Raw genomic sequence first — 26066 nt, forward strand, 5'->3', positions numbered from 1 at the left:
TGCATTTTTTATCTGGAGAGAAAGGAGCTGCCCCACGAGAGAGGAACTGTACAAGGCACAGGGTTATTTATTGTGCTCTATACATACTGGAAGAGGTCTCTATCTGACAGTGCTGACACATGAGTAGTGATAAACTGGAGAACTAAGAGTTCACCATAAACTTAATTCTTGGGCAACTAAAAGCTGTCCTAGGAAGCTTGGCACCCAGGTGGGACAATTCCTGTCTGTGTTTTAAGAGCCTAAGAGTGCACCCTTCTAGCTCAGAAAGAGCCCTACAGAGCAGTAAAGGCAAGGCAGAGTTATGAATGGAATTGTACAACCAAGCAACCAGCTACAGAACTACAGCAGGTTGTAACAGCCCCAATTCAGGGCTTGTGAACCTCATGAGAAGAAAGGAAGAATGGGGGAGAAACATCCCATGCCATCTAACAGACTGAGGGTGTCAACAGTGAAAACAAGGCTCAAGCACAGGAGTACAAGCAAGACCAATTCACAGCCAGATGTAATTTAATAGACATTTTATGGCAGGTAAAACTGAAGCTGGGGAGACTCTGGGCTGCTAGAGATGGGGGGTGCAACCTACATCAGAGCCTACAGGGAAAGAAGAGGACGTGTAAGTATCATAGAGTGGTTTGTGTTGGAAGGAATCTTAAAGCTCATCTAGTTCCACCTCCCCTGCCATGGGCAGGGACACCTTCCACTGAACCAGGTTTCTCCAAGCCCTGTCCAACCTGGCCTTGAACACTGTCAAGGATGGGGCAGCCACAGCTTCTCTGGGCACCCTGTGCCAGTGCTTCAGCACCCTCACAGGGAAGAACTTCTGCCTAATATCTAACTGAAATCGAACCTTCTCCAGGCTGAACAAGCCCAGCTCTCTCAGCCTGTCTCCATAGCAGAGGTGCTATAGCCCACTGACTATCTGCGTAGCCTCCTCTGGTTTCGGTCCGATAAGACCGGGCCGCCTTACCCTGGGCGCCGTCCTCGCGGGGCGGGCCTGGGGCCCCCGCCCGCCGCGGGGCAGGGCCAGGCCCAGGGCGGAGGGGGCGGAGCCGCCGTTTGGCGCCAACCGCTCACGATGGAGACGGAGCGGCTGCGGCGCCGGCTGAGCTCCGCGTTCCGGCTGCGCGGGCTCCTGCTGCGGGCGTGAGTAGCGCCGGGATCGGGGTGGGAGGCGCGGCTCGTCGGGTCCCGCTCCGGCCGGGGGTGTCTTCTCATAGCTTCCTCAAGCCCAGCTCCCGCTTTCGGGGCGCGCCCCAGGGTCTCGCGTTGTGATGGGGGATGCCTTTGCCGCCTCTTCCTCGGCCCGCGCCGAGGCATTTGGAGTCTCTTCTCTGACGCCATGCTGTTTTGCCTGTCCTGCTGCTGTGGGCCTCTTTCATCCATCTCCACCCATGACCCAATCTACTGCAGCACCTGCTGTGGGTTTAGGTGGCACCAAAAGCTGCCCTTGGTCTGTCTCTGGTACCCTCCCAGATGGTGGTGCTGGATGTTTAGTTGTTTTGTTGGGTTTTTTTGGTCTGTTACTGGCCCTTACAACTCTCTTTGCTGAGTTGCACTTGCTGGTTCTGTATTCAGCATCTCTTACTAGAGAAAGAAATGGTATTTCCTAAAGTAAATAATAATCTATATTAGGTTAGGATTGCAAAGTCAAAAAAAAGTGATTTCTGCTTGCAGTAGAAGGTATCATGATTTATAGGAGTGCCTGGGGCTCCATTGCTCATATTTTTCCTTTCAAGATCGTGCATTGATATTAGTTCCATTTTGTTTCCAGCATGGATTGAGATGTGATTATTTTGGACAATTTCATTAGTGACAAGTCCAAGTTCATAGCTCCCAACTCCCACAGTTAAATGAACTGAGACATTTTGAAGGTCGAGCTGTTAACCAAAATGCCAGTTTTGACTGGCTGACAGATGACAGATAAGAAAATTGTTATCTTTAAGTGCAAGACTGTAGTCTAAGGATGAGGGAAGAATTGGTTTACAAATTCTAATGTTATTCAGAGTTAAAATAATTCCAATCTCAGAGATACTGATAAAATGGAGTGTGTCCTAAGACATTAAGGTGGTCATGGGCTAGAGCTCATGGTGTGTAAGCGAAGCAGGAAGAGCTGGGTTTGCTCAGTCTACAGAAAAGGGAGTGAAGGTAATCCAACTGTCTAATGGGGACTTAGCGAGAAGGAGCTAGTGCACAGAGAAGGGGTGAGAGGCAGCAAGCATGGATTGCAACAGAAGAAATCCCACTTGTCCAGTTTTAGTCTGCTTGGTTTAAGGGAGATTGAAGAAATGGAGGGGGGGGGGGGGAAAGTGGAGAGGGTCTAGTGGAGGACCACCGAGATAATCCAGCTCTGGGGCCCCCAACATAAGAATGATGTGGAGTTGTTGGAGCAAGTCCAGAAGAGCCCCCAAAGATCCTCTGAGGACTGGAGCACCTCACCTATGGAGACAGGCTGAGAGAGATGGGTTTATTCAGCCTGGAGAAGAGAAGGCTCTGGGGAGACCTTAAAGCAGCCTGCCAGTACCTAAAGGGGCCTTATAAGAAAGATGGGGACAGGCTTTTTACTAGGGCCTGCTGCAATAGGACAAGGGGTAATCATTTTAAACTAAAAGAGGAGAGTTTCAGAATAGATTTAAGAAGGAATTTTTTTACAATGAGGCTAGTGAAACACTGGCGCAGGTTGCCCAGAGAGGTGATCCATGGCCCATGGCAGGAAACATTTAAGGTCAGGTTTGGCAGGTTTCTGAGCAACTTGATCTCATTGAAGATGTCCCAGCTCATTGCAGGGCAGTTGGACTAGATGATATTTAAAGGTCCGTTCCAACCCAAACCATTCTATGATTCTGTGATTAAAGGATTGGAGAACTTGATGTGAAAAAAATGCAAAGGATTTGGCTTTATTGAGTCTCAAGAAGAAAAGGCTCAGAAGGATCAGGGATGGATGCCCAATCCCTGGAAGTGTTCAGGTTGGATGGGGCTTTGAGCAACTTGGTCTAGTGTGAGGTGTCCCTGCCCATGGTAGGGGGGGTTTGGAACTAAATGATTTTTAAGGTCCTTTCCAACCCAACCTGTTCAGTGATTTTGTGATTCTATGATCTAATTAATCCCAGTCTTCCTAAAAGGTGGCTATAGAGGTCCTTTCTTCTCGAGGATACGCAGTGATAGGGCAAGAGGCAATGGGCACAATGTTAAAATAAAATCTTCACTGTAAGAACAAATAAACTTTGGAGTATGTATACTAGAGAAGTGTGGAATCTCCCTCACTGGAAATACTCAAGACTTGGCTCAATGGGGGTCCTGGATTGCAGTAGAAAGTTGGACCAGATGGTCTGCAGATGTCCCTTCCAGTGTGGAATAAATCATTCACAAGGAGAGTAGTGAAGCACCAGGACAGGGCCAAGAGAGGGGTAAGAACTCCATCCTTGGAGATGGTCAGAATCTGACTGGACAGTGCTGTGAGCAACATGACCAGCCTGTGCTGTTAGACCAGAAAGCTGGACCCTGTCAGTCCCTTCTGACATGAGTCTTTCTATGATTGTATGAAGATGGGGTTCTTCTCTGTATCTGCTTCTTATCCTCAGTGTTTTCAATCCTAATGATTTTTTTTCTTCTTTGACTCTAACTAGTGCAGTATTATACAGTACTGATTATTTCTACTTTTTTATCGTAAGCCATTTAGTGATTGTGTGCACATCTGCCAAAATTGGCATAGTTTGTATAAATAGTGTTGAATATTAATTGCTTTTTGAGCTGACTTTCTTCACTGGAATTAGAGATGCTTTAAAGTATCTTGCTGAAGCTCTTCAGTCCATCAGTGAAGTAGAACTTGATGATGTAATTGAAAATGTCATTGACGCCGTGGAAAAACAGCCTTGTAAGTAAACAATTTATTTTTCTTAAGCTTGATAAGTTTGTCTTTTGCTTTGAATGTTATTGAGACAAAGACAGAGATATTGGCAGCACTGAGGTATCATTCTAGTCTCTGGGTTGATCAAGATAAATGCATTTGTTGGCATTTTGTTTTGTTAAATACTGAAGTTTGTAATGGCAGCAAAAGAGATTTATGCCATTAAAAAAGTTGGCAGCCTGGTACCTCCTGACTTTTCCAATAGTAGTGAAATTTTTTAATGCCAATTACTAAAAGCACTTAGCTGAGTTTGTGTGGATATCTTTGCGTCTAAAACTGTGATTTTAAATATTGAAATAAACCACAGGAATAATGAAAAATTTAATTAACTTGTTATTCAGTAGTCCAGGTACAGAAAAGGGTTGTTGATAGCTCTAATCTGAGGAGCCTAGCTGTGACTGCAGGAAGAAAACAGTTGCATTCCTTCATGAGATGACTGCCCTCGCATCCAAGTGGAGTAGGAGATACAAGTGCCCCAGTGTAATGGTCCAGCATATTAACTTAAACCTACTGTGGTTGGAGTTTTACCATCACCTGGCTGTTCTCCAAATCAGCAAAGCAGATGCTGATGTTATTCCAACCTGATCTCAGGATAGTAACATTGGGCAGAAGGTGTTGGTAACAGCTGGGGCACTGTAGCGCTGTAGCAGCTGTACCATCTTGGTGTGTGAAAGTACATCAGATTCTATAAATTGCAATCCAGAATTGCAATCCAGAAAACTCCTGGAAAATCCCATAAAAACATGAGGCTTGGAGAGTTAAGCTTTTTCTGGTAAAGTTCTCATGACACATTTGGTTCTGAGCATGCCCAAAACTCCACATCTTGGCAGGAATTTTGTCTGGAGACTACCTCCTGCTTAATTGGGACAGTATATCCCGAGGTACTCAGATCCAGTGCTCCTGTGCACCGTGAAAGGCACGGGATAGTAGCTCAAAATACCCTTGACACAGTCTGACAGCACAAAACATAGGAGTTGTAGCACCTTTAGTTAAAGAATGTGACTGACAGAGGTGTGATGCCTGACATATATGTGTGTTTACTGAGCTAATTAGAAATAGGAAACTTGGGCTCACTTCCAGTTTTTGCCAAGAAGATTGAAATCCAGATAAATGTGATCTAAAATAAATACTAGGCCTTAGGTGAGTTCAGGAAACTCCCAGTGTAGCCTATTTAGACCTAATTAAATCGAGAGTGGGCACATGCTTGTTCTATAGTTTTACTAGAGAATAGACTATAGAAGTTATGACTTTATGTTCTTACACTATTCATGCAAAAACAGATAATAACTGATGAAACAGGGAGTAAAAGCAGTTTGAAGAACTGATCCTGGTCTAGCATAAAGCCTGCTGGTACAAATTAATGCAACCACATTTTTGAACAAATTTGAATCAGTACAAGAAGCTGTAGGGCCAATATAGAACATGCAGTCAGTGCATTCTCAATATGTCTTTGTTTAGGGCATAATTTTGTACTATAAATTCCCATGTTGTCCAGCTCATGTCTGAGTTGTTGGAGGTTAGGGGTAGACGTTAGTAGACCAGAACGCGGGTCTCTCCTGTGAGTCCTGCTAAGCTCCCTTAGTGCCCCTTTTGCTCTGCTGTTCATCCCTGTCTTACAGGAATTGTGATTTTGAGTCCCATGCCCTGAATAGGGAACTCATGGACAAGTTTTCACTTACTGATTTCTGTTCTGGGAGCCCAGCAGTTAGGCTTGGTAATGTTGACCAAGTCCTTTAGTCAGTCTGCATTGATTGGTCTTCCCTTCAAATTCAGCAAAACATTAGTGTTTAGAAGTATTTTTAATTTCAATTATCAATATAAATCCATGAAGACAACAATGTTCCTATCTCCAAAATTGTGTTAAACTGTTTGAATACTTAAAATTTATGACAGCAATCTGTGTGATAATGTTCTGGAATAAAATTAACCTCCAGAATGTGAAAGCTCAGATCTAACACATTTGTAGTATATTTGGCAGCTTTGCATAAACTATAATTGTCTTGTTCTCCATGTTTAGTGAATTAATGGTGGGCGCAGTATGTGTGGGGGTTATTTTTTCACTAGAGATATATCCTGGTAAGAATATTAAGTGATCATTTTCTAAAGAGAAAACAGCATGTGTCATTAGCTCACTGAAAATATACTTATTTGTGTAATAAATTCCTCTGAGAAGTCTGAACTATTTTTTGCAGGATATGAGACTTGCTTACTTTCTTACTCACTGTTTTCCACAGGCAGCAGTTTTAATCCTTTGAAATTTTCTTTTCAGTGTCATCTAATATGGTTGAACAATCCACAGTGGAAGCAGCTGTCCAAGAATGTAGCCAGGCATCAGATGAAACTATGTACAGTAACATTGTTTTTCATTTGAGGTTTATGGAAGTTGGTATGCATTCCCTTAGTTCTTCTCAGGAAATAAATGTCAGGCGTTTTCTGCAGTGCTACACATGCAGTAATTGCTTTGTGCTTTTGTCTTCCTGGTACTGTCTTTGAAGGTTGGTAATGTTCCTTCTTAGACAATTTGTTCTCATGGATAGGCCTCCAGGGAATTCTGAATATAATGCTGACATTCTGGAATTAAAATGCTGTGGTTATGTGTTACATATGACACAGGCTGAATATTAACCGATAAAATAAATTAATAGTTACAATGCAGAGAGAAGTTGTTACTTCTGTTCATGTCTTTATTTGCTTTTCTCTAGATCAAAATTCTCTGCGGTTATTTTTTTTTGCCTTTCATAATGTACTTCTTTTCTGAAAGCACTTGGAAGTTTTCCTCCATGGTGCTTTTTTTGTATGGCAGGGCTGATTGATTTCCACTCTCCAATAACAAAGCAGAGAGCAATTGAGTTTCTGAGAACTTAATTTGTGATTGTGATGAATGTGTTTCTTTTAGTGTTTATGTTGTGTGTTGGCATCGTAATGCAAAGCATGAAAATAAATGGTTTGCTAGGCATGTCAATTGGATACCTGCAGTTTCTCAATATGAAGCAAATTTGGTTTTTACTTTTCTCTTTGTTGTTGGAGCCTTTATGATGCAGATGGTTTGAGTGTGACTTTTCTTCGTGTCACTTTATATACCTAATATATTTTTTGCTCCAGTATTAGAGAGCTCTGTATGTGTAGATTCTTAATACAGAGATCTGAAGGGAAAAGCTCTATAGATCACAGGGCCAGCCTGTACAGCTCTTTGGAATTATGCTGCAAAAAGCTTGAAGGCAAAGTTTTATAACAAATACACTCTGAAGCCTAAGACATCAGTGTCTGATGGGCAGTGTTGGTTGTCCTATGCGTGTAAGCCTTAGTGAAGGTTCATGGGATAATATTATCTACTCTGATGAATTTGATCCAGTAATTTGAAATTATGAATCATGAATTTGATCCCTTAAATCATTAATTTGATCCCTCTTACAGTAAGAGGGAAATCAGAGGAGAGAACTGAAACAAGTAAATATAATGGGATGTTATCAGCTTTTAATTGTCTGAAGAGTTGTGCATGTCCATTGTTTAAACCTATTCACATAAACCATGCCAAGGCTGCTCTGTTGTCAAAAAAGTTAGCAGAGAATGGTAAGGGGAGGAGATGTATCCTGCTCTCATTTCTAAATGAACTTCTGAAGAGTTTTGTGGTTTGAATTAGAAGATGCAGTAGTATCCAATAGGTAGAGTGATGTGGGAGAAGTGATAATGCAGAGTGATAGTGAACAAAACAAATATAATTTTATTCAACATGTTCTGTTACCATTTCATCCACTTTAGATAATGTTGTAAATGTATTCATATTTCAGAGAAAATGTTTTCAACATTATTGGAGCCTTTGATATTCCACGTTATATTTATAATTCAGAAAGAAAGAAGTTTCTGCCGTAAGTCTTGCATATTTTAAGTTTCAATCACTTCTTGTTTTAAGAAAAAAACCTCTGTTTCTATATGGTTAAAAGTTCTTGTTTATAGTCTTTTCCTCTTGGGTCTGCTCATCTCAAACCTGAGTGAGAAAGTGAGACAATTTTGTTTCTTAGTCTCTGAAGAGCTAGTCAGACTCCATGATGAATGCTGGCTTGTAAATAAATGTGCCATTGGGTTTTTCCTAGTCCAGTAAGATGAAACTGAAAGGGGGACCTGTATCTCTCATGGCAGGGTATTCTGTGCTGCTGTGACGTTACTGGCTCTGAAACTTCAGCATTTATCAGATAGTAAAATGTGCAACCATGTTTATGCCGTCTGATGAATAAAAGAGACAGTAAGACTAAGGACATACATCGCTAAATATAGTTTGGATTGTTTTTTGGTGTTTTACCCCCCTCCCTCCCCATTTGGCTGTTTAATTTTTTTTTTGTCTGTTGCATGTATTTATTTGTTAGACTGTAGCTTGCAACTCCCTGAAGCCCTGGGGCGTTTCTAAGGAGAGCTACAAAAGCTAAAAAAAAAAAAAATTAGGAGCAACTGGTATCTCAGGAGGTTGGAGAAAGAAAGAAGTAATTGGAGGAATTAGTTGTAAATATTTTGCTATCTAAAGAATTTACCTTTAACAGCAAGCAGCTCAGACTGCTGAGCCAAAAAGAAGGCGTGCCTTTAAAAAGCTTGAGTAGTGTTAGCTGAGGGATGGATAGTGGTGTTCATTGCAAGGGCTTGCAGCAACCTTCATGTAATGTGCACTTCATATTCTAGCCTTGGCCCATGATTCTGCCAGTCCAGCAAAAGCAATCTGTTTGCAGCAGGAGTTTTATTCCAGTGCCACTTTTTAGCTTTCCAGGCTATTGGAACAGAGAACTCCATGAAGGCGATCTGCTAACCAAGAGAAAGAAAATACTCTTGTTCGTGCCGCTTAAAAGGTGTACCTGCTTTTTTAAAAACTGATTTCTGCAGAGTCCCATTCAGGAAAGATAAATCTCAAGGCCTGCGAGTTAGAGGGGAATTAAAGGGCTGTAGCCTTCAGAATTAGAGGTAAATTAAATGGATATAGCCTTCAAGGTGCAGAAACACAGGATTCCTAGCAGAAATCTTCCTCATTGAACAAATAAATTATGCAGTAGTGTTATAGCTTTTGCAGCCTCCTACAACTTTCAGATCAATAAGTCATTTCTGTGTGTGAAATGTACCTTTTTTTAATCTTGATTGTGTTAAACTTCTTACAGTCTGTTGATGACCAACTTTCCTGTACCAAATTTATTTGGAACTGCCAGAGATAAAGCAGAGTTGTTTCGTGAACGCTACTCCCTCTTACAACAGGTCAGGAAAAAGTTTTGCTTTATGTAACAAAATACACAAACAAAATGCTGGGTTTTTTATTCTTAGATGTACAACAATGCTTTGTGTTGAGGTGCTTTTGTGAGCTACAGTTCAAATAAAAATCTGAATAAGAACAGGATCTATACTAAGGTTTATCAGTCTCAACTGTCACCATACAGCATGATGGATTCATGTATTTCTACATGTTAGCATCATGTCATAAGAGAGAATTTTGTACTTTTACGTGAGTCTTGCTGTTTTCTTTCCTGTGGTCTGGCTCTGCATTACATTTGATTAGCATGTCATTGTTTGTAGTGGTTGTTGAGATAATGCAAACCTGAAGCTCTCATTCAGAGAAGCATTGAAGCATTGAAGTTTGCTTCTGGTTTAGTTCATATTTTCATTTTCCAGTTTTCAAAATGCTTAGGGAGAGCCAGCCACCCCTTGCCGTATGCTGGTGGAGTATGCATCTTGACTTGTCTTGTGAGCAACTTCGGAACAGGATTCCCCAGCATGGCCTGCTCTGCACCACTGTGACTGTAGCTGCAGGTTCTGACAGCAGCTGTAGGTAGTGGCTCTGGACCAGTGCACACAGACAGAAGGAGTCAGTCCCTCAACACTCGCTGTCTGATTATCCCTCGTAACAGGGTCACAAACCTGTGCTTTCCTGTCTTCCACTCACCCCACAGGTTGGGATCTAGCCCCCTGTCACCTGCTTGTTCATTCTGCTTCTCTCTGTCGTGCAGCGCAGCGGGAACAGTGATGGGATGGGGAGCAAGCTGCTGATCACACAGACGGTACAGGTTTCTGTCTGTACCACCCTGTAGGCAGCAGGGAGGCACCTGGCTGCCTGCGTGAACTGCTCATCCTTTGGACCGTGTGGTAGTTGCATGTAAAGGATCAGATACCCCAGAGCAGTAACAACTCTTTGTCTACCAGGGAATTTGCTGCCACTAGGAGTATGTATGGTGCAATTTGGGAACCTCTGCCCTAGACGACCAGTTAACCATTAGCTGAAGAAGTTTTAGTTCATACAGGCAGTGATCAGGATTAGTGAAACCTGCTGGAACGGGCACACTCGCACAAAACATGGCTTCTGTGACCAACAGCAGTGTCCATAGGGTGCACATATCCTGAAACCTTCTTTTCCTAGACTGTGTTGTGCTATAGCACCTCTTTGCCTAATAGTTTCACAGAGACTCTGTTGTACAGGTTTTGTGTTTGGTTGTCATACTTACTCCTTTCCAGCCTCTGGGAAAGTGAAGGTTCAGGTCACTGTGTGAGTGAGGGCTGCTGATAGGACTTAGTGTGTGTGTTACATGGGCTGGTAGCAATGGGTTTGTTCTAAGGGGTGGCTGTCAGACTGCATGAAAAACAATAAAAGAAGTGAAAATTCCTACAGTGCATTTTCTTTATGCTCTCTGCAGTTTCTCTTAGTTTAGCTTGCTGATATTATTAAAAATAAAAATAAAAATTTGTTACTTTTAATAAGGCCCTACCCTGAAGAGAAAGCTGCTCATTTCCACAGTTAGCATTGAATACAGTTTACCTTCCCTTGCTCTCTCACTCCTTCCTTCTAGGTAGTCAGGAATGACTTTTTAGAAGCATTACAGTTGCTTTGATGTTGCGTTTCTGGGCTTAGTTTTATTGTCCAGTATCATGTATTTCTTAGAAGAAAGTTCTTGTCGGAAGAACTGATTATGCTCAACAAATCAAGTGTTGCTGGATAAAACAGAGTAAGAAACAAACATTGCTGGATAAAATGGAGTAAGAGAACTTTTGAAAGTATTTTGTATAGTGGTTGTAATGAACTGGCCTTTTGACAGTGCTCATTTATATTTAAACTGGATTACTTCAATTTTGGTTTCTGCAGAGGACTCATAGACATGAGCTGTTTACTCCTCCAGCAGTCGTTGCTCATCCTGATGACAGTAGGAGCAAATTCCAGGTAAAATATCTGGTTTTCTTCTTCTTTTTCTTTTTTTTTTTCCTTGCAGAGGAACTGTACCTGTGTTATACTTTACTGCAGTAATAGCTCTCCATTGACATCTTAATTTTGCATCCAATATTTCCAATAATCAATGGAAATTAGTTATTTTTGATCATTTTTAGCCTGTGTGTCAAAAATGCAGTTATTTGGCTCACATCAGCATGACCAAAGCACTGAAAAGCAGCTATGAAATGCAAGAGAAATGTTGCTTCCTGAGGTGGAAGAGCATTAGCTGTTCAGCTTATTGCACTTTGCTTCCCTCTGCTCGGGGGTATCGTCCCTGCTTTTTTCTTTCATAAGTACTAAATTCACAAACCTACAATTGAATAAGGTAATAACTTCAGTCTGTTCTGTTCCCATCTCAGCTTTCTCGTATTAAATGCTCTCACTATATTATCTAGTTATTACATATTTTTAAAAGAGATGAACGTGTGTGTGTGTCACTGGGTACCAAATAACTTTGCTCAACTTCCCTACTTCTCCCTGTTCAGAGCATGCCATCACACAGAAAAAAGCAACTGACCTTAGCTGAGTTGAGCCTGCGTCTCCATCCAGGCTTTGTAGGCATCTTTCTACCTTGACTGCTTTCTATCCTCTGTGTCAGCAGTGGCAAATGCGTTGCTTCTGCTGGTGTTGTAGGAGGATTGTCTCTCTTAACTACAGCTTGACAGATCAAAATATGTTTGTCAAGAAACCACAGACAGCGTGTTGTGTGATGTCACCTGTCTTACTCTGGAGTGGTCTCTCTCATCCATTGAAGGTTCCTTGATAAAAGTAGCGTTACTCTGTGTGTGTAGGCAGGACCTGTGATTCAGACTGGATCCTGCTGACGATCCAATTCGTATGATTGACATTCTTAGGCAAGAGCAGAAATTGTCATTTATTCTTTTCAGTTTTAATCCAGTTGTAAGCAAAATAATCACAATAAATATTTACTCAATAAGGAGTTCTTTATGCTAGCAGCAATTATTGGAAATCTTTTCCTAAACTTTGCTATATTTGACATTCAGAAATGTGCCCCTGATTTTCTAGTGAGCCTATATTTTCTCATAGCTCATTTGTGTATTATGTAAAAACATATGCTGTGAGGTGCTTTGTCTTGCCTGCTTATGAATAGACATGTGGAGAGTTTGATTTAATTCTTATTTGATTCTTTGTCTTTGGTTCCAGCTTAAAACAGTAGAAACTCTATTGGGCAATACAGCTAAAGTGGGAGAACTGATTGTGCTTGGGATGATAACTCAGCTTAAGGAGGTAGGTTACTTTTTATCGTGAAGTGTCTAGGTCACCATTCATTCGGTGTTATAATATATTAGAAAATGATAGGATTTCAATATCTCGCCACTTTATCCTGTCACATAAGTCAGTGGCGGAACTTCCATCAATGTCAGCAGTGCAAGATCCATTCCCTAAGCAGAGACTTTTCCACAAGCAGTTGGTGCTAGTGTGTGAGGGAAAATGTCTTTGTCTTCTCACTGCAGAATTTGTAATACTTTTTGTCAGCAACCAGAACCAGATACATTTTTTAGGCGTGCCCCTTCTTGAAATGCTGGAGCTTCCAGTGACTGTGTTTGGACTTGCCACTGCATTGGACTCTGTTAATAAGGGAGGGGTGCACCAGCAATCCAAACTGCAACAGCTCAAAGGGAAGGTGCTAAGATACACTTACTATAAACTACATTGTTTTCAGTTCTGCCAGTGTGTTCTAAACTTACAATATTAAAAATGGCTAAATTATTTCTAAATGCTGACTGATAGATGCTCCTGATTAAATCATTTATGTCTTTGGGTGTACTTTGCTTTATTAATGAATACTGTTTTTTAGGGGAAATTTTTCCTAGAAGACCCTACGGGAGTTGTCCAACTAGACCTTAGTAAAGCAATATCCTTTTTTGTGATGTAAGAGTTGAAAAATATTTCCTATAGACCTGAAGAATTTTAAATCGAATAATAAATCAATATTGACCATTAAAAATTATGTATTGAGAACTGCAGCTCTGTCTTTTTCCTTCTTTTCAAATCACTTGGTTGCCGCAGCTCAGTGCCCTTTCACAGAGAGTGTTGGGACAAGGTTAGTATTCCTCCTAGTGGAAGTAGAGTGTGTTCCTGTTTGCGGGCTGTTTATGAACTTACCTGCCCAGCTACCAAGTAATTGCCTGGCTCTTAAAGGCAGCCTACGAACTTTCAGTAGTGTCCAAATGCATTACACCAGCTGGAAAGCAAACTTTGGCTGAAGAACCAGTTTAAGAGTCCTGATATAAGAAAAATATATTTCTTAACATTTCTGCACCAGTTCCACAGCGGTTTATATACTGAATCATGCTTTGTTTTGGCAGAAGGTAAAGCAGACTATTTTTCTTAGCTTGTAGTAAGATATTCTGTTAATGGCTATTGCTGCACTTACATGTCTGCCAGGTGTGGCTGAACAGACAAGTCTCATGTTGATGAGGCTTGACCAGAAGCTGAGTTTGAGCCTGAGATTTTTGGCCAGAAGCCTTGCCTATTGCCTTATGGGCTCTGAAGGCAGAGAACAGAACTCTGAAAATTGTGATTTTCAGTGATTTTGAGGGGGATGTGAGCATCTGTAGCAGCTTTGAGGATTGGCCTTAGTTAGCCTAGCTCCAACATGTTTGGAGGAGATATGACTAGATTAGGAAGACAGACTAGAATAATCAGAGTGTGATTTAACAAGCTGGAAATGCTGCTTTCTGTTGGCAAAGCTTTGGTCCTTCAGAGGCTTTAATGAGTCTTCATTAAAATTATGTAAGGGCTTGCAAGTTTGGAGCCTTGTTTTAGCAAAATAATGGACGTTTATGTTTGTGAAATACTAACTCTGTGCAATGTACATAATCCCAATCTATTTTCAAATAATATATTTTATGTTTAAAATTTATAAATAGAATGTAGGAGCATAAATGATAGCGGGGACAAGTGTCACCCTATTACTTCTGTTCCTCTAACAGGTGGGACGGTTCTTGAGAAAGGGTGCAGTTTGATGGAGACTCTTCTGGGGCAGGGCCAGCAAAAATTATTTCTGTTCCCCTACATTCTTACTTGGTTGGGTTGAGAAGGTTGTTTATGTGGCTGTGCAGCAAATCCATTCAAAGAAGTGTCTGGGGTAAATAAAAATAGTTGGTTTCTTGCTCAGCCTGTTTTTCAGCCAGGTAGTTCCCTGATCTGGTTCACCACTAAACAGCACTGGGACTGGTGCAATCACAAGAAGGGGATTGATGGAGGCTGGGACTAGCTATGCAGCACAGCTGCCAATTGTCTGACTAATGTCTAGGACATGATGTTTCTAGAAAAACTAAGGGTTATTTTGTTGTTCAAAAACCTCTTAGGCTGGTATGAAGATGAAATTTTTCATGTGAACGCTTTTGGATTTCCGCCTACTGAGCCTTCTGCAAACACTAGGTATTAAAGTGACTTTTGTCAGACTCACTCCATATTTTGTTTTCAGTTTCTAAGTAAGCACATTATTTGATAATTTCTGTGACATTAAAGTATGCTATTATTTCCCCTTCCCAAATGCTTCAAAATAAATACAGTTTTAAAGAAGCTGTTCTGGGACTTGCTGGTCTACTTGGACCAGCACTAAAGCTTGCAGTGTTAGCAGAAAAAACGTTTCAAGAACCCTTGGATTCTGCATATTAACAGCAATCGGGATCTAAGCCCTTCTCAGATGTAAAATTAGGTAATTGTTACATGGGAATAAGAAATTCCTTGTAGCTTAAAGAATGAATGTGGGAAGGAACCCAGGATAAATATTACCCTGATATGAGCCAGGTTGGATGGGGCTTTGAGCAACCTGGTCTAGTGGAAGGTGTCCCTGCCCGTGGCAAGGGGGATGGAACTGGATGAGCTTTAAGGTTCTTCCAATCCAAACCATTCTATGATTCTATGATCTTTTAAGTTGTGACAGGGCAGCACCCTTGCGTTATGTCTAGGTGATTGCCATTTCTCTTCCTTGATTTCTCCACGAAGTACTAAATTATTATTGATACCATCTGAGCTATCTATCATAATAATTAAAATGGTTTAAGTAAATCGTAATCAAAACTGCTGATGATTTGGGAAGAAAAAAAAAAGAACTAACTTGAATATTTTAATGATGTAGAGCCTTTTATGGGAATATAAACTTCTTTGGAGGACCTTCATCAACTTCAGTAAAAGCTTCTGCAAAACTGAAGCAGCTGGAGGATGAAAACGAAAATGCCATGTTTGTATTTCTTTCTGATGTATGGCTGGACCAAGCAGAAGTACTAGAAAAGCTTCACACAATGTTTTCAGGTAGGTGAGAACTGCTTTGACTCTGAGCCTTGTTTAAGAGAATTTTTACCATTTTCCTTAGCCCTTAGCAGCCTTGATGGGTGGATGAGTGCAGCAAGGCAGTCTGATGCCTGGCTGGTCCTTGGTCCCCAGCTGTGGCTGTGTCCCATGTCCTCTCATTGGTATGGGCTGGGAAGTCTGACCCCATGGTGAGCTAATTCAGGGAATACCTCAGCAGAAAACTAATTGCCTTTGTTAGAGAATTAGTTTTATGCTGGTTTAGCTTTGTGAACTCTTCATCATGTGGTCACTCACATGAGCCAGGTCACTCACACTGACAGGCAGGGCAAGCTGGACAGTGTACAGCTGACAGCAAGACAGTGGGTTATGTGCCTTTTCTCAAAAGTATACTTTTAAAGTCAGGCAGCAATTTTCAAGAGTTCTGTTATTGCTGTATTGTGCATTTTTTAGGAACTTCCATTTTGAAAAAGCCAGAATGAGCCCAACTCTTGCATGTTTTCGTGGGATCCCACTGAACCCCAGCCCAAAGCCAGTGAAGTCTCACTCTAATTTTAGAGACAGCTATTTGCATTTCGTGGTTGCTATTATATTTCTTTTGGATCTTTCTCTAACAGTTTTAAAAATTAGCCTATTTTTGCAAGGTGACAGTTCCTTTTCATAAATCACTTAATACTAATATTGTTTTGGACAGTAGCCATTTTATGTACTCTTACAAGAATATTTCCCTTGCTTGTGAAAGTTTTTCTTAGGCTTAGTTTAAACTAAGGCTGAGGCTTAGTTTAAGCTAAAACTTCTTATTTCATTGGAGCCCAGCAGTCCTTCAGATGCTTTCTGGTTCTACCAGTGAAAAAATGTCAGTTACTCTTAAAATATGAACAGTTTCTTCCATGTATCATTACATCAGTAATGTTGAGGACATTTGGATAGCAAGCATCTGCAAGGCCTGTGAATTGCTTTTTTGTATTCCAGGGCAGTTTTGGAACAGGTTGTCCTGTCCTAGGTAGAATGGAAGTGGTAGAGGGTGGCTGCTTTAAAAATAAGCATCATTAAATTAAGGGTGGGAAATTGCTACTCACATGAAGAAAATAGGATGCAAATTACCACACTCACCCAAAAGTTACAAAACCAGTTCACAATCTTGATCAAAGTTGGCAAGATTCTTGAAGCAAACTGAACTTGGCCTCAGTTTGCATGTGCTGAAGTAATAAAGGGACTTGGTCACTGAGGTTAATACACTGAACACTACTGGCAAAGATGCATATATTGCATTTACTATTTTGAGACTCTTTTAAATAGGCAAGCAATAAACTTCATAATTATAAACTAGAAAATAATAGCTGAGTGGATCAGCAAGGAAAAAACATCGATGAGCCATTTCTCTGGTATAAATAATTTTGTCCTATTTACCAAATAGATTGAAAAATAGTGAAGTAAATCCAAGTCTGGTACTGCATGTTAGGAAGATGGAGAGTAACCTGGAATGTGAGATGAATGAATGAGTAGATTTTTTTATTTTAGGGTGGGAATCAGATTTCTCTTTTCACTCATTGCTATAAAACGTGTGTTTCTGGGTGATAAGTGATATTGTGAGGATTCATAGAATCATAAGGGTTGGAAAGGACCTTAAGATCATCTAGTTCCAACCCCCCTGCCATGGGCAGGCACACCTTGCCCTAAACCACGTGGTTCAAGGCTCTGTCCAACCTGGCCTTGAACACCGCCAGGGATGGAGCATCCACAACCTCCCTGGGTAACCCATTCCAGTGCTTCACCACCCTCACTGTAAAGAACTTCCTTATATCTAGTCTAAACTTCCCCTGTTTATGTTTGAACCCATTACCCCTTGTCCTACCACTACAGTCCCTAAGGAAGAGTCCCTCCCCAGCATCCTTGTAGACCCCCTTCAGATACTGGAAGGCTGCTATGAGGTCTCCACGCAGCCTTCTCTTCTCCAGGCTGAACAGCCCCAACTCTCTCAGCCTGTCTTCATACGGGAGGTGCTCCAGCCCCCTTATCATCCTCGTGGCCCTCCTGTGGACTCGCTCCAACAGCTCCATGTCCTTTTTATGTTGAGGACACTAGAACTGTACACAGTACTCCAAGTGAGGTCTCACAAGAGCAGAGTAGAGGGGCAGGATCACCTCCTTCGACCTGCTTGTCACGCTTCTTTTGATGCAGCCCAGGATACGGTTGGCTTTCTGGGCTGCAAGCGCACACTGCTGGCTCATGTTAACCTTCTCATCAACCAACACCCCCAAGTCCTTTTCTGCAGGGCTGCTCTGAATCTCTTCTCTGCCCAGCCTGTAGCAGTGCCTGGGGTTGCCCCGACCCAGGTGTAGGACCTTGCACTTGGCTTGGTTAAACTTCATAAGGTTGGCATCGGCCCACCTCTCAAGCCTGTCAAGGTCCCTCTGGATGGCATCCCTTCCCTCCAGCGTATCAACTGAACCACACAGCTTGGTGTCGTCGGCAAACTTGCTGAGGGCGCACTCAATCCCACTGTCCATGTCGCCGACAAAGATGTTGAACAGGACCGGTCCCAACACCGATCCCTGAGGGACACTACTCGTTACAGGTTTCCAACTGGACATCGAGCCATTTAACACCACTCTTTGCGTGCGGCCATCGAGCCAGTTTTTTATCCACCGAGTGGTCCATCTATCAAATTGATGTCTCTCCAATTTAGAGACAAGGATGTCGTGCGGGACAGTGTCGAACGCTTTGCACAAGTCCAGGTAGATAACGTCAACTGCTCTGCCCCTGTCCATCAGTTCTGTGGCTCCATCGTAGAAGGCCACCAGATTGGTCAGGCAGGATTTCCCCTTAGTGAAGCCATGTTGGCTGTCACCAACCACCTCGTTGTTTTTCATGTGCCTTAGCATGTTTTCCAGGAGAAACTGTTCCAAGATTTTGCCAGGCACAGAGGTGAGGCTGACTGGTCTGTAGTTCCTCGGGTCTTCCACCTTCCCCTTCTTGAAAATAGGGGCTATATTACCCTTCTTCCAGTCATCGGGAACTTCACCTGACTGCCAGGATTTTTCGAATATGATGGACAGTGGTTTAGCAACTTCATTCGCCAGCTCCTTCAGGACCCCTGGATGGATTTCATCAGGTCCCATGGACTTGTGCACGTTCAGGTTCTTAAGATGGTCTCGAACCTGATCCTCTCCTACAGTGGGCCTAAGGTCTTCGTTCTCACAGTCCCTGCATTTGCTTTCCAAGACTTGGGTTGTGTGGTCAGAGCATTTGCTGGTGAAGACTGAGGCAAAGAAGTCATTAAGAACCTCAGCCTTCTCCAAATCCATGGTAGCCGGTTCTCCTGATAGCTTCTGGAGAGGGCCCACATTGTCCCTAGCCTGTCTTTTATTTGCTACGTATCTATAGAATCCTTTCCTGTTATCTTTTACATCCCTTGCCAAACTTAATTCTAGCTGGGCCTTAGCTTTCCTAACCTGGTCCCTAGCTTCTCGGGCAATGCTCCTATATTCTTCCCAGGCTGCCTGTCCTCGCTTCCACCTTCTGTAAGCTTCTTTTTTCCCTCTAAGTTTCCTCAGCAGCTCCTTGTCCATCCATGGAGGTCTCCTGGCCCTCCTGCTGCACTTTCTGCTAGTCGGGATGCAACACTCTTGAGCACGTAGCAGGTGGTCCTTGAATACCGACCAGCAGTCTTGGGCCCCCCTGCCCTCTAGGACTGTATCCCATGAAACCTTACTAAGGAGGTTCCTGAAGAGGCCAAAGTCTGCTTTCTTGAAGTCCAGGGCAGTGAGCTTGCTGCATGCTCTTCTCACTGTCCTGAGGATCTCAAACTCAACCATCTCGTGATCACTACAGCCAAGGCTGCCCTGGAGTGTTACATTTCCAACCAGTCCCTCCCTGTTGGTGAGCACAAGGTCCAGCATGGCACCTCTCCTTGTCGGCTCCTCTATTACTTGAAAGAGGAAGTTGTCTTCCACACAATCGAGGAACCTCCTGGATTGCTTGTGCCGGGCTGTACCGTCCCTCCAACAGATGTCAGGATGGTTGAAGTCCCCCATGAGGACCAGGGCCTGCGAGCGTGAGGCTGCTCCTATCTGTCTGTAGAGCGCTTCATCCACAGAGTCCTCTTGATCAGGCGGCCTGTAACAGATCCCCACCGTAATGTCCCCCATGGCTGTTCTCCCTTTGATCCTGACCCACAAACACTCTGTTACCTCATCACCCGTCCCCAGACAGAGTTCCATACTCTCTAGCCTATCACTGACATAGATAGCAACGCCCCCTCCCCGTCTGCCTGGCCTGTCTTTTCTAAACAGCCTGTAACCTTCCATTCCGACATTGCAGTCATAGGAGCCATCTCACCATGTTTCTGTGATACCAATGACATCATATCCCCGTAGCCTTGCACACATCTCTAATTCCTCTTGTTTGTTCCCCATACTACGGGCGTTTGTATAGAGGCACCTTAGCCGAGCTCCAAATGGAGCCGACTCAATGGCTGGGGCAGCTGGAACATCTCTACATCGCTCCAAGCACTTATTACTGGTGCTGGCAACTGACCAGGAATGTTGGGATGGATCAGTGCTCCCCTCCTCAGATTCTTAAAATGCTCAGGCAACTCCAGTTCCTGTTGCTTTATAATGCCAAAGAGTGAATTAAATTTTGGCATAGCCCTTCAACTAAAACGGTGCATGGAGGTTAATAGTAACCCGTTGCTACCTACTCGCTATTTTTCTCTTAAAGGAAAGAGTGCGTTTTTAAAGTGCATTATTTATATAGCTACACAAAGAACAATTATAATGACTGAGTCAGTAGTTAGTTTGATACACACAATGAATATTGTTACAGGCCCAATGAAACTGGGCCTGTAAATAACAGAGAGCTCTCTTTAATGACATTTGTACGTTGCAATTAACTTTTTTAAGCTAACAAAAGCCTGTATCAAGAAAATAGTTCAGGTGTATTAATAGCAGCAGAGCTTGAAGTGCTGTTTCAGTTTCTGCCTTTCGTGGAATGGTCTGGAGGCTGAATGCTGAAAGATAATGAAGGGAATGGATATACTCACAGATACTCTCTTTTCCCAGGTTATTCAGCTGCACCTCCAACCTGCTTTTTCTTTTGTGGGAATTTTTCATCTGCACCGTATGGAAAAAATCAAATTCGGTCACTGAAAGGTAGGGAAGTCTTTGTGAACAGTCAGATGTGTATATTAAATTAAAATAATGATGACAAAACAAATTAAGAGAGCAGAGAAGAAACGCTTATTTTCTAAGTAAGTGACACATATTTTAAGGTACTGAAGTTTAGGGGTGATTCATATAATGTGTGTTCATTGTCTAACCAGATGGCTTTTTTTCCTGACTCTAGGTTCTTTGAAGGCTCTTGCGGATATTATATGTGAATATCCCAGCATTCATAAAAGGTACACAGCAAAGTGCAATGAAGAGGGAAATTTGTTTATTTTGTGAGCCTTTGCTTTAATTACTTTAAGAAACTACACGTACTATGTTTTCCCATTATTGTGAGCCAGCTATGATCAGATAACAGGCTGGTCTTGTAACAGGGCTCTAAGTTTGTTTTGGGAGCAGTGTAAGGTTTTGATTTTATCTAAAATAGCTTGGTCATGGAAGCTGCTATTGAGTGAGCAAAGGTAAACTGCCTCTACGTGGAACATGTTCCACATGAATTAAGCATGGCCCATGATTCCCAAAAAGTGCTATTTGTGTGAGTCCTTTTTGCTGGAATTCTCTTGAAATCAGCAGGGTTCTGCCTGAACAGTGCTGCTTTATAAACTGATGTTGAAGTCTTGATGCCGCTATGAGCACCTACAGGCTTTCTGTACCAGCCACAGAAAATGTCATCGGAAACACTTGACTGCTGTCTACACAGAGACATCTCATTTCTATCTTTTCCATTCTTGCATACATGGTTCTCCATGGCTGCTAGTTTAAGAACTAACCAAAGTTACACAATCCTGCAAAGGAATCCTATATTTATCCCTTCTTGTATCCCTGTTCTATGGGAGCCCCATTTCAGGCCTCAAGAACAAAATCCTTTCTACAGAGATTTGAATATACAAAGGAAAGTAAAATAGGAAGGCAGCCAGGCTTATCCTTTCTGGCTTCTGATCTTTGAATTCGTAATGGTAGCCCCTAAGTAGACCTAATTCCTAGAATGAGATCCAAAAGCAGGAATGGTCACAGCCCACGGCCCATGAGCTCATGTTGAGGTATAAGGAAGCCTATCTCCTGTACTGATCCTCCGTCCTGTGTCCTGGTGGGGCTCTTGTGGTGTGCCGCTGCTGGATTATCTGGGGTCCTTTTATGGGATAGTGGAGCCCATTACCACCAAGTTCTGAGCCAGGCTGCCACAACCTTGTCTGTCTCCCTTCCCACAGTCAGTCCCCCTTGCACGGTGAACAGTTTTTAAGGTTTCTTCCACTTTAGTGAGGAGTGGGAATGTATCTTATGCCTTAGCTGTGATTTATGTGGTTCTTAAGGCCAGGAAGAGTTGTCATCTCTGCCCCAGAATAAGTTATTTGCATGCATCTGTGGAGAAATGGCAGTATGTAACCAATGTTTAGGTACTTCTAGGATCATTTTGTATAAAAGATTTCTTGAACTTTTTACAGTAGTCGATTTGTGTTTGTTCCTGGCCCTGAAGACCCTGGTCCTGGTTCTATTTTACCAAGGTCAGTTTGCTTTACTTTCTCAAATTTTGGAATTTTGAGTTAAAGAAAGTAAGAGTCTTTGTTGATACATCTGTTTCTATTTATTTTAGACCTCCCCTGGCTGAAAATATTACTCAGGAATTCAGACAGCTGGTGCCATTTTCAGTTTTCACCACAAATCCTTGCAGGTAACAGTGCAACTTACTGTTTTTCATTTGGTTGTTTTTTGACTGAATGACTAATTTATGTGCATATGTACTTTTTAAAAATTACAAATTTTGGAAACATTTAGTTTTTTCAAATGAATAGAATTCTTCGCTTGCATTAATTGTAACTAGTTTTAAATACATTTATAAATCAATTAGTGATGAAAGGAAGTAGTGCTAAAAGTTTGATAGCAAGTATAAAAATCCTGCTCAAAAGTATAGTGTTTTTTGAAGGGAAGATGGAAAAGTATTATTTTAATTCAAATGTGTTTTTTTTATTTTGCTCTGTTAGAGGGAGATCAACTTCATAATGCAGGTCCCTATCTTTTAGTTTCATCTTAATTTATTTAATTTCATTGATGTTTTCCACTTAGGATTCAGTATTGCACCCAGGAAATAATAATCTTCCGTGAAGATTTGGTAAACAAAATGTGCAGAAACTGTGTCCGCTTCCCCAGCAGCAACATGGACATTCCCAACCATGTGAGTTAGTTGTGTTCAGCCCTTCTTATTAAGAACTTCTTGACTTTTTGTTTTGATCAGCAGGTCAGCATTTAGGGTGCTCTGATCTGCACTTTCCACACATTGCTGGAGTAACCAAGAGGGATTGTAACAAGGATCTAGGCATTTAGTACTATTACCTTCCTTTCCATCTTGACAGTAAAATAACTGAGACCATGATACCAATAATGGCATTGAGTCATTCTGACTGTCCTGCTGCAAGTGCCCTTGAATGCAGAATGTCATAGCAGCTGACAGCTTGTGTATGTGGACCAGCAACGAATGTCATACCAAGATACATTGATTCCTAAAGGCAAAGTTTAATACTTTTTTAAAAAAAAAAAGAAAATGAAAATTTGATGTGTTATATTATCCAGTGACATTTGCAGTAAAGCAGCATGTTACTTTTCCAAAAGGTCATCTGCTTCCTTTGCCTTCTCACTTGAAGTCTTAATCCTGCTTTTGATACATTGCCACAGCACGCTGAGTTAAATTCTAGTTAATGAATGCACAGCAGGAGTTGATGGGACCGCCTGGTATAATTGAATTAGAAAGATCCAGGCAGTACTGGCTCATTGCAGTGATGGGTGGAGTCTGTTTCTATTTATTTTATAGGGATACTTTTGTTTGTTTGACTCAGAAACTTCTTTTAGCCCTTTCTTCCTTCACTCCATCATGACAGTGCTCAGTTTGTGAACACAGGGAATCCACTGTGGATAATGAAGTCCCTTGGTTTTGGTGTATGTGTATGCTGCAAGCTGTCACTTGCCTGTACTCACATATGGCTTTCCCATGCTTGGAAAGGAAGGAATCATGAAGGAAATGTAGAGTTGTGTATTGCAGCACTTTGCAGATAAGAGTATTGGGTGGCTTTTGCATGCTTCAGTTTTTCTCCGCCTTTTTCTGCCTGACACTTGTTTCTTTAATTCAGCCATCAGTGTAAAAAGGTGAATGAAAGCAGGAAATTTTGTTACTACCTTTAGATTGAGCTATTGGTGTCTTCAGGCCTTGTACAGTATTAAGCGGAATAACTGGGCCTGTGCTTGATACATCATTTTCTTTCAGCAGCAGACCCTTCCACCAAGTTGTTGTAGTGATTTTGGCCCTTTGGGGAAAATGGAGCTTAAGGGTAGCCACATGGTTAGTTAGAGGTAATAATAAAAACTTTCAAGGGGCTTGAGGAGAGTTTCAGGAACCAAAATACCTGGCTAGAATTTGCCAGATGAAAAAGGGAATTTCATGGGGCAGATGATAGTGTCTGGAGCTGGGCAACTCCCAGAACAGACAAAGGAATCAAAATCATTTGGGAATCAAATGATTTCCTCAGTTCAGGGAAAAAAAAAGTGTGGGTCTTGTGGTTAACAGGTACTGTGAGGAAAGCCATGAGAAACAAACCAACCAGCTAACCCACCCTGCTCCAAAAAAAGGTAACATGAAAGTTATGGGAATGTTGGTACTTCCTGGGTTGGAGGAACAGGTCAGCAGATTCTCTCTGTTGGAGAGTCTGATCAATGACATAACTTTGACATCTTCAAATATTGGCTGCTATACTTTAGAAAAGGACTTTCTGTATTAAAAGAGCCCCAAAAAACACAACAAACAAAACAGCAGCTGCTGCTTTACGACAGAAATCATTAATAATCAGAGGGAGTGAGAGACACACACAAAAAAACCATTTCCAGGTTCAAAGTTTCTTTATTAACAGAGCATCAGCATCTGCAGGAATGAATTTGACTTATAGAAAATGGTTCAAACTAACTATTTATGTTTATCTTGCAGTTTGTAAAGACCATATTGTCACAGGGACATCTGACGCCACTTCCACTGTACGTTAGCCCAGTGTACTGGGCCTATGACTACTCCCTGAGGGTATATCCTGTGCCAGACATGCTCGTCATTGCAGATAAATACGACCCCTTCACTGTCACCAACACTGACTGTCTCTGCATAAATCCTGTAAGATTTCCTTATGCTTTACCAAAAGAAGAAGGGGGTACAGTCACATTCAAGTGTGTCTCTTACTCTTTGTACAGTACTTTACTTACACAAGTGTGGTATATACATTTTTCTTTACAGGGTTCATTTCCAAGAAGTGGATTTTCATTCAAGGTATTCTACCCCTCCAACAAGACAGTTGAAGACAGGTAAATATGTTCACTTTCTCATTTAAAAGGAAGTATCTTATTTGCTGACTTTTTAGTTACCAGGAGGAACACAGAAAATCAATTGTATAAACAGAGTGAATGTTCTAGCAATTTAATGTACACTTATGCTTCATACTTAGGCAGTGTAAGAAATCCAAATGCCTAGAACTAAAATAATAAATTCGGGAAATGCAGTCAAATAACAATGATGAGAAGCATGATCTGAAAGTAAAAGGAAAGATAGACTGTACTATATAACTTTCAGTAATTGAGTCCCCATTGAACACATTCATTTCTGGAGATGATGCTTGTTACATAAGTTAATTACACTTAGGAACAATTCTTGGTTCATTTTGTGACCATCATCAAGCCGAGAAGCCACTTTCATGCTTTGCTTGCGTATATTTTAAACCTATACTTACTAATTCCAACTGTGGTTTTCCAATGACTGGAAAAAAAGGCCAGCTGCAACACCAGATATTATTAAAAAGTATCAGAGGGCTTAAAACTGTGATGAAAATTTGCCTGTTTGAAATAATGATGGTACAACCCCGTGGGAAAAATTCAAACTTACCTTGCCCAATTGTTTCATACCTTGTTGCAGAAACTGTGTTCTTGTCAAACAGGAGTGTGTAACACCCTTAACGCTCCCAAGGGACTTCACAGAACCTTTACCTCAATATAGAAGATATCATACTGTCAAATGCTTTTGGTCTTTAATTTAAAACATTATCAAATCTTTCACAGATCAAAAAATAGGATAGTATTCTGAACTATTTTTCAAAAAAAACCAAAAAAAATTCTGTTTTTGTTTTGTATTTTCAGCAAGCTTCAGGGTCTCTGAATTTCTGCAAGACTGCAAAAAAGGAGCAAGCATTTGTAAAGCCAATTGTAGCACTCGTTTCAGGTGGATTGATTTTATGATGTGTTACAGACTGTTCTTAATAAATGTCAAGGTCAAAAATGGTGCATTTTGTACACAGACTTTTACAGGAAAAGATACTGATGCTGGTTTAGATGAAGTGTACACCCACAGTGAAGATTAATTAGCAAAGCATAATAAAAGAAGGCAACTGGAGGAACCAGATGCATGTATATCAAACAGGAAGTATCTTTTTTAAAAAAAAAAAAAGAAGTTAAAGATAGGCAGAACTTT

General features: G+C 41.6%; 1 protein-coding gene across 2 annotated transcripts; it reads left to right on the forward strand.

Annotated features, from left to right (window-relative positions):
- The first annotated feature begins 1038 nt into the window (after window positions 1–1038).
- POLE2 (DNA polymerase epsilon 2, accessory subunit) lies at window positions 1039–25902 on the forward strand. Of its 2 annotated transcripts, XM_030483041.1 has the most exons (19): window positions 1047–1143; window positions 3771–3871; window positions 6174–6249; window positions 7693–7770; window positions 9040–9133; window positions 11007–11081; window positions 12294–12377; window positions 12949–13005; window positions 13414–13462; window positions 14465–14537; window positions 15241–15413; window positions 20474–20563; window positions 20757–20811; window positions 22021–22080; window positions 22170–22247; window positions 22640–22748; window positions 24546–24722; window positions 24843–24910; window positions 25736–25902. In XM_030483041.1, the coding sequence occupies exons 1-19, from the start codon at window positions 1076–1078 to the stop codon at window positions 25752–25754; spliced, it is 1584 nt and encodes a 527-aa protein (XP_030338901.1). In that variant the 5' UTR covers window positions 1047–1075; the 3' UTR covers window positions 25755–25902. The 2 variants fall into 2 exon arrangements, with proteins under 2 accessions (XP_030338902.1, XP_030338901.1); XM_030483042.1 differs by lacking the exons at window positions 12949–13005; window positions 13414–13462 and adding an exon at window positions 13161–13194 and having other exon boundaries at window positions 1039–1143; window positions 25736–25878.
- The last annotated feature ends 164 nt before the right edge of the window (window positions 25903–26066 follow it).

This window comes from Strigops habroptila, chromosome 4 (assembly GCF_004027225.2).
Source record: "Strigops habroptila isolate Jane chromosome 4, bStrHab1.2.pri, whole genome shotgun sequence".
NCBI classification, from domain to species: domain Eukaryota; kingdom Metazoa; phylum Chordata; class Aves; order Psittaciformes; family Psittacidae; genus Strigops; species Strigops habroptila.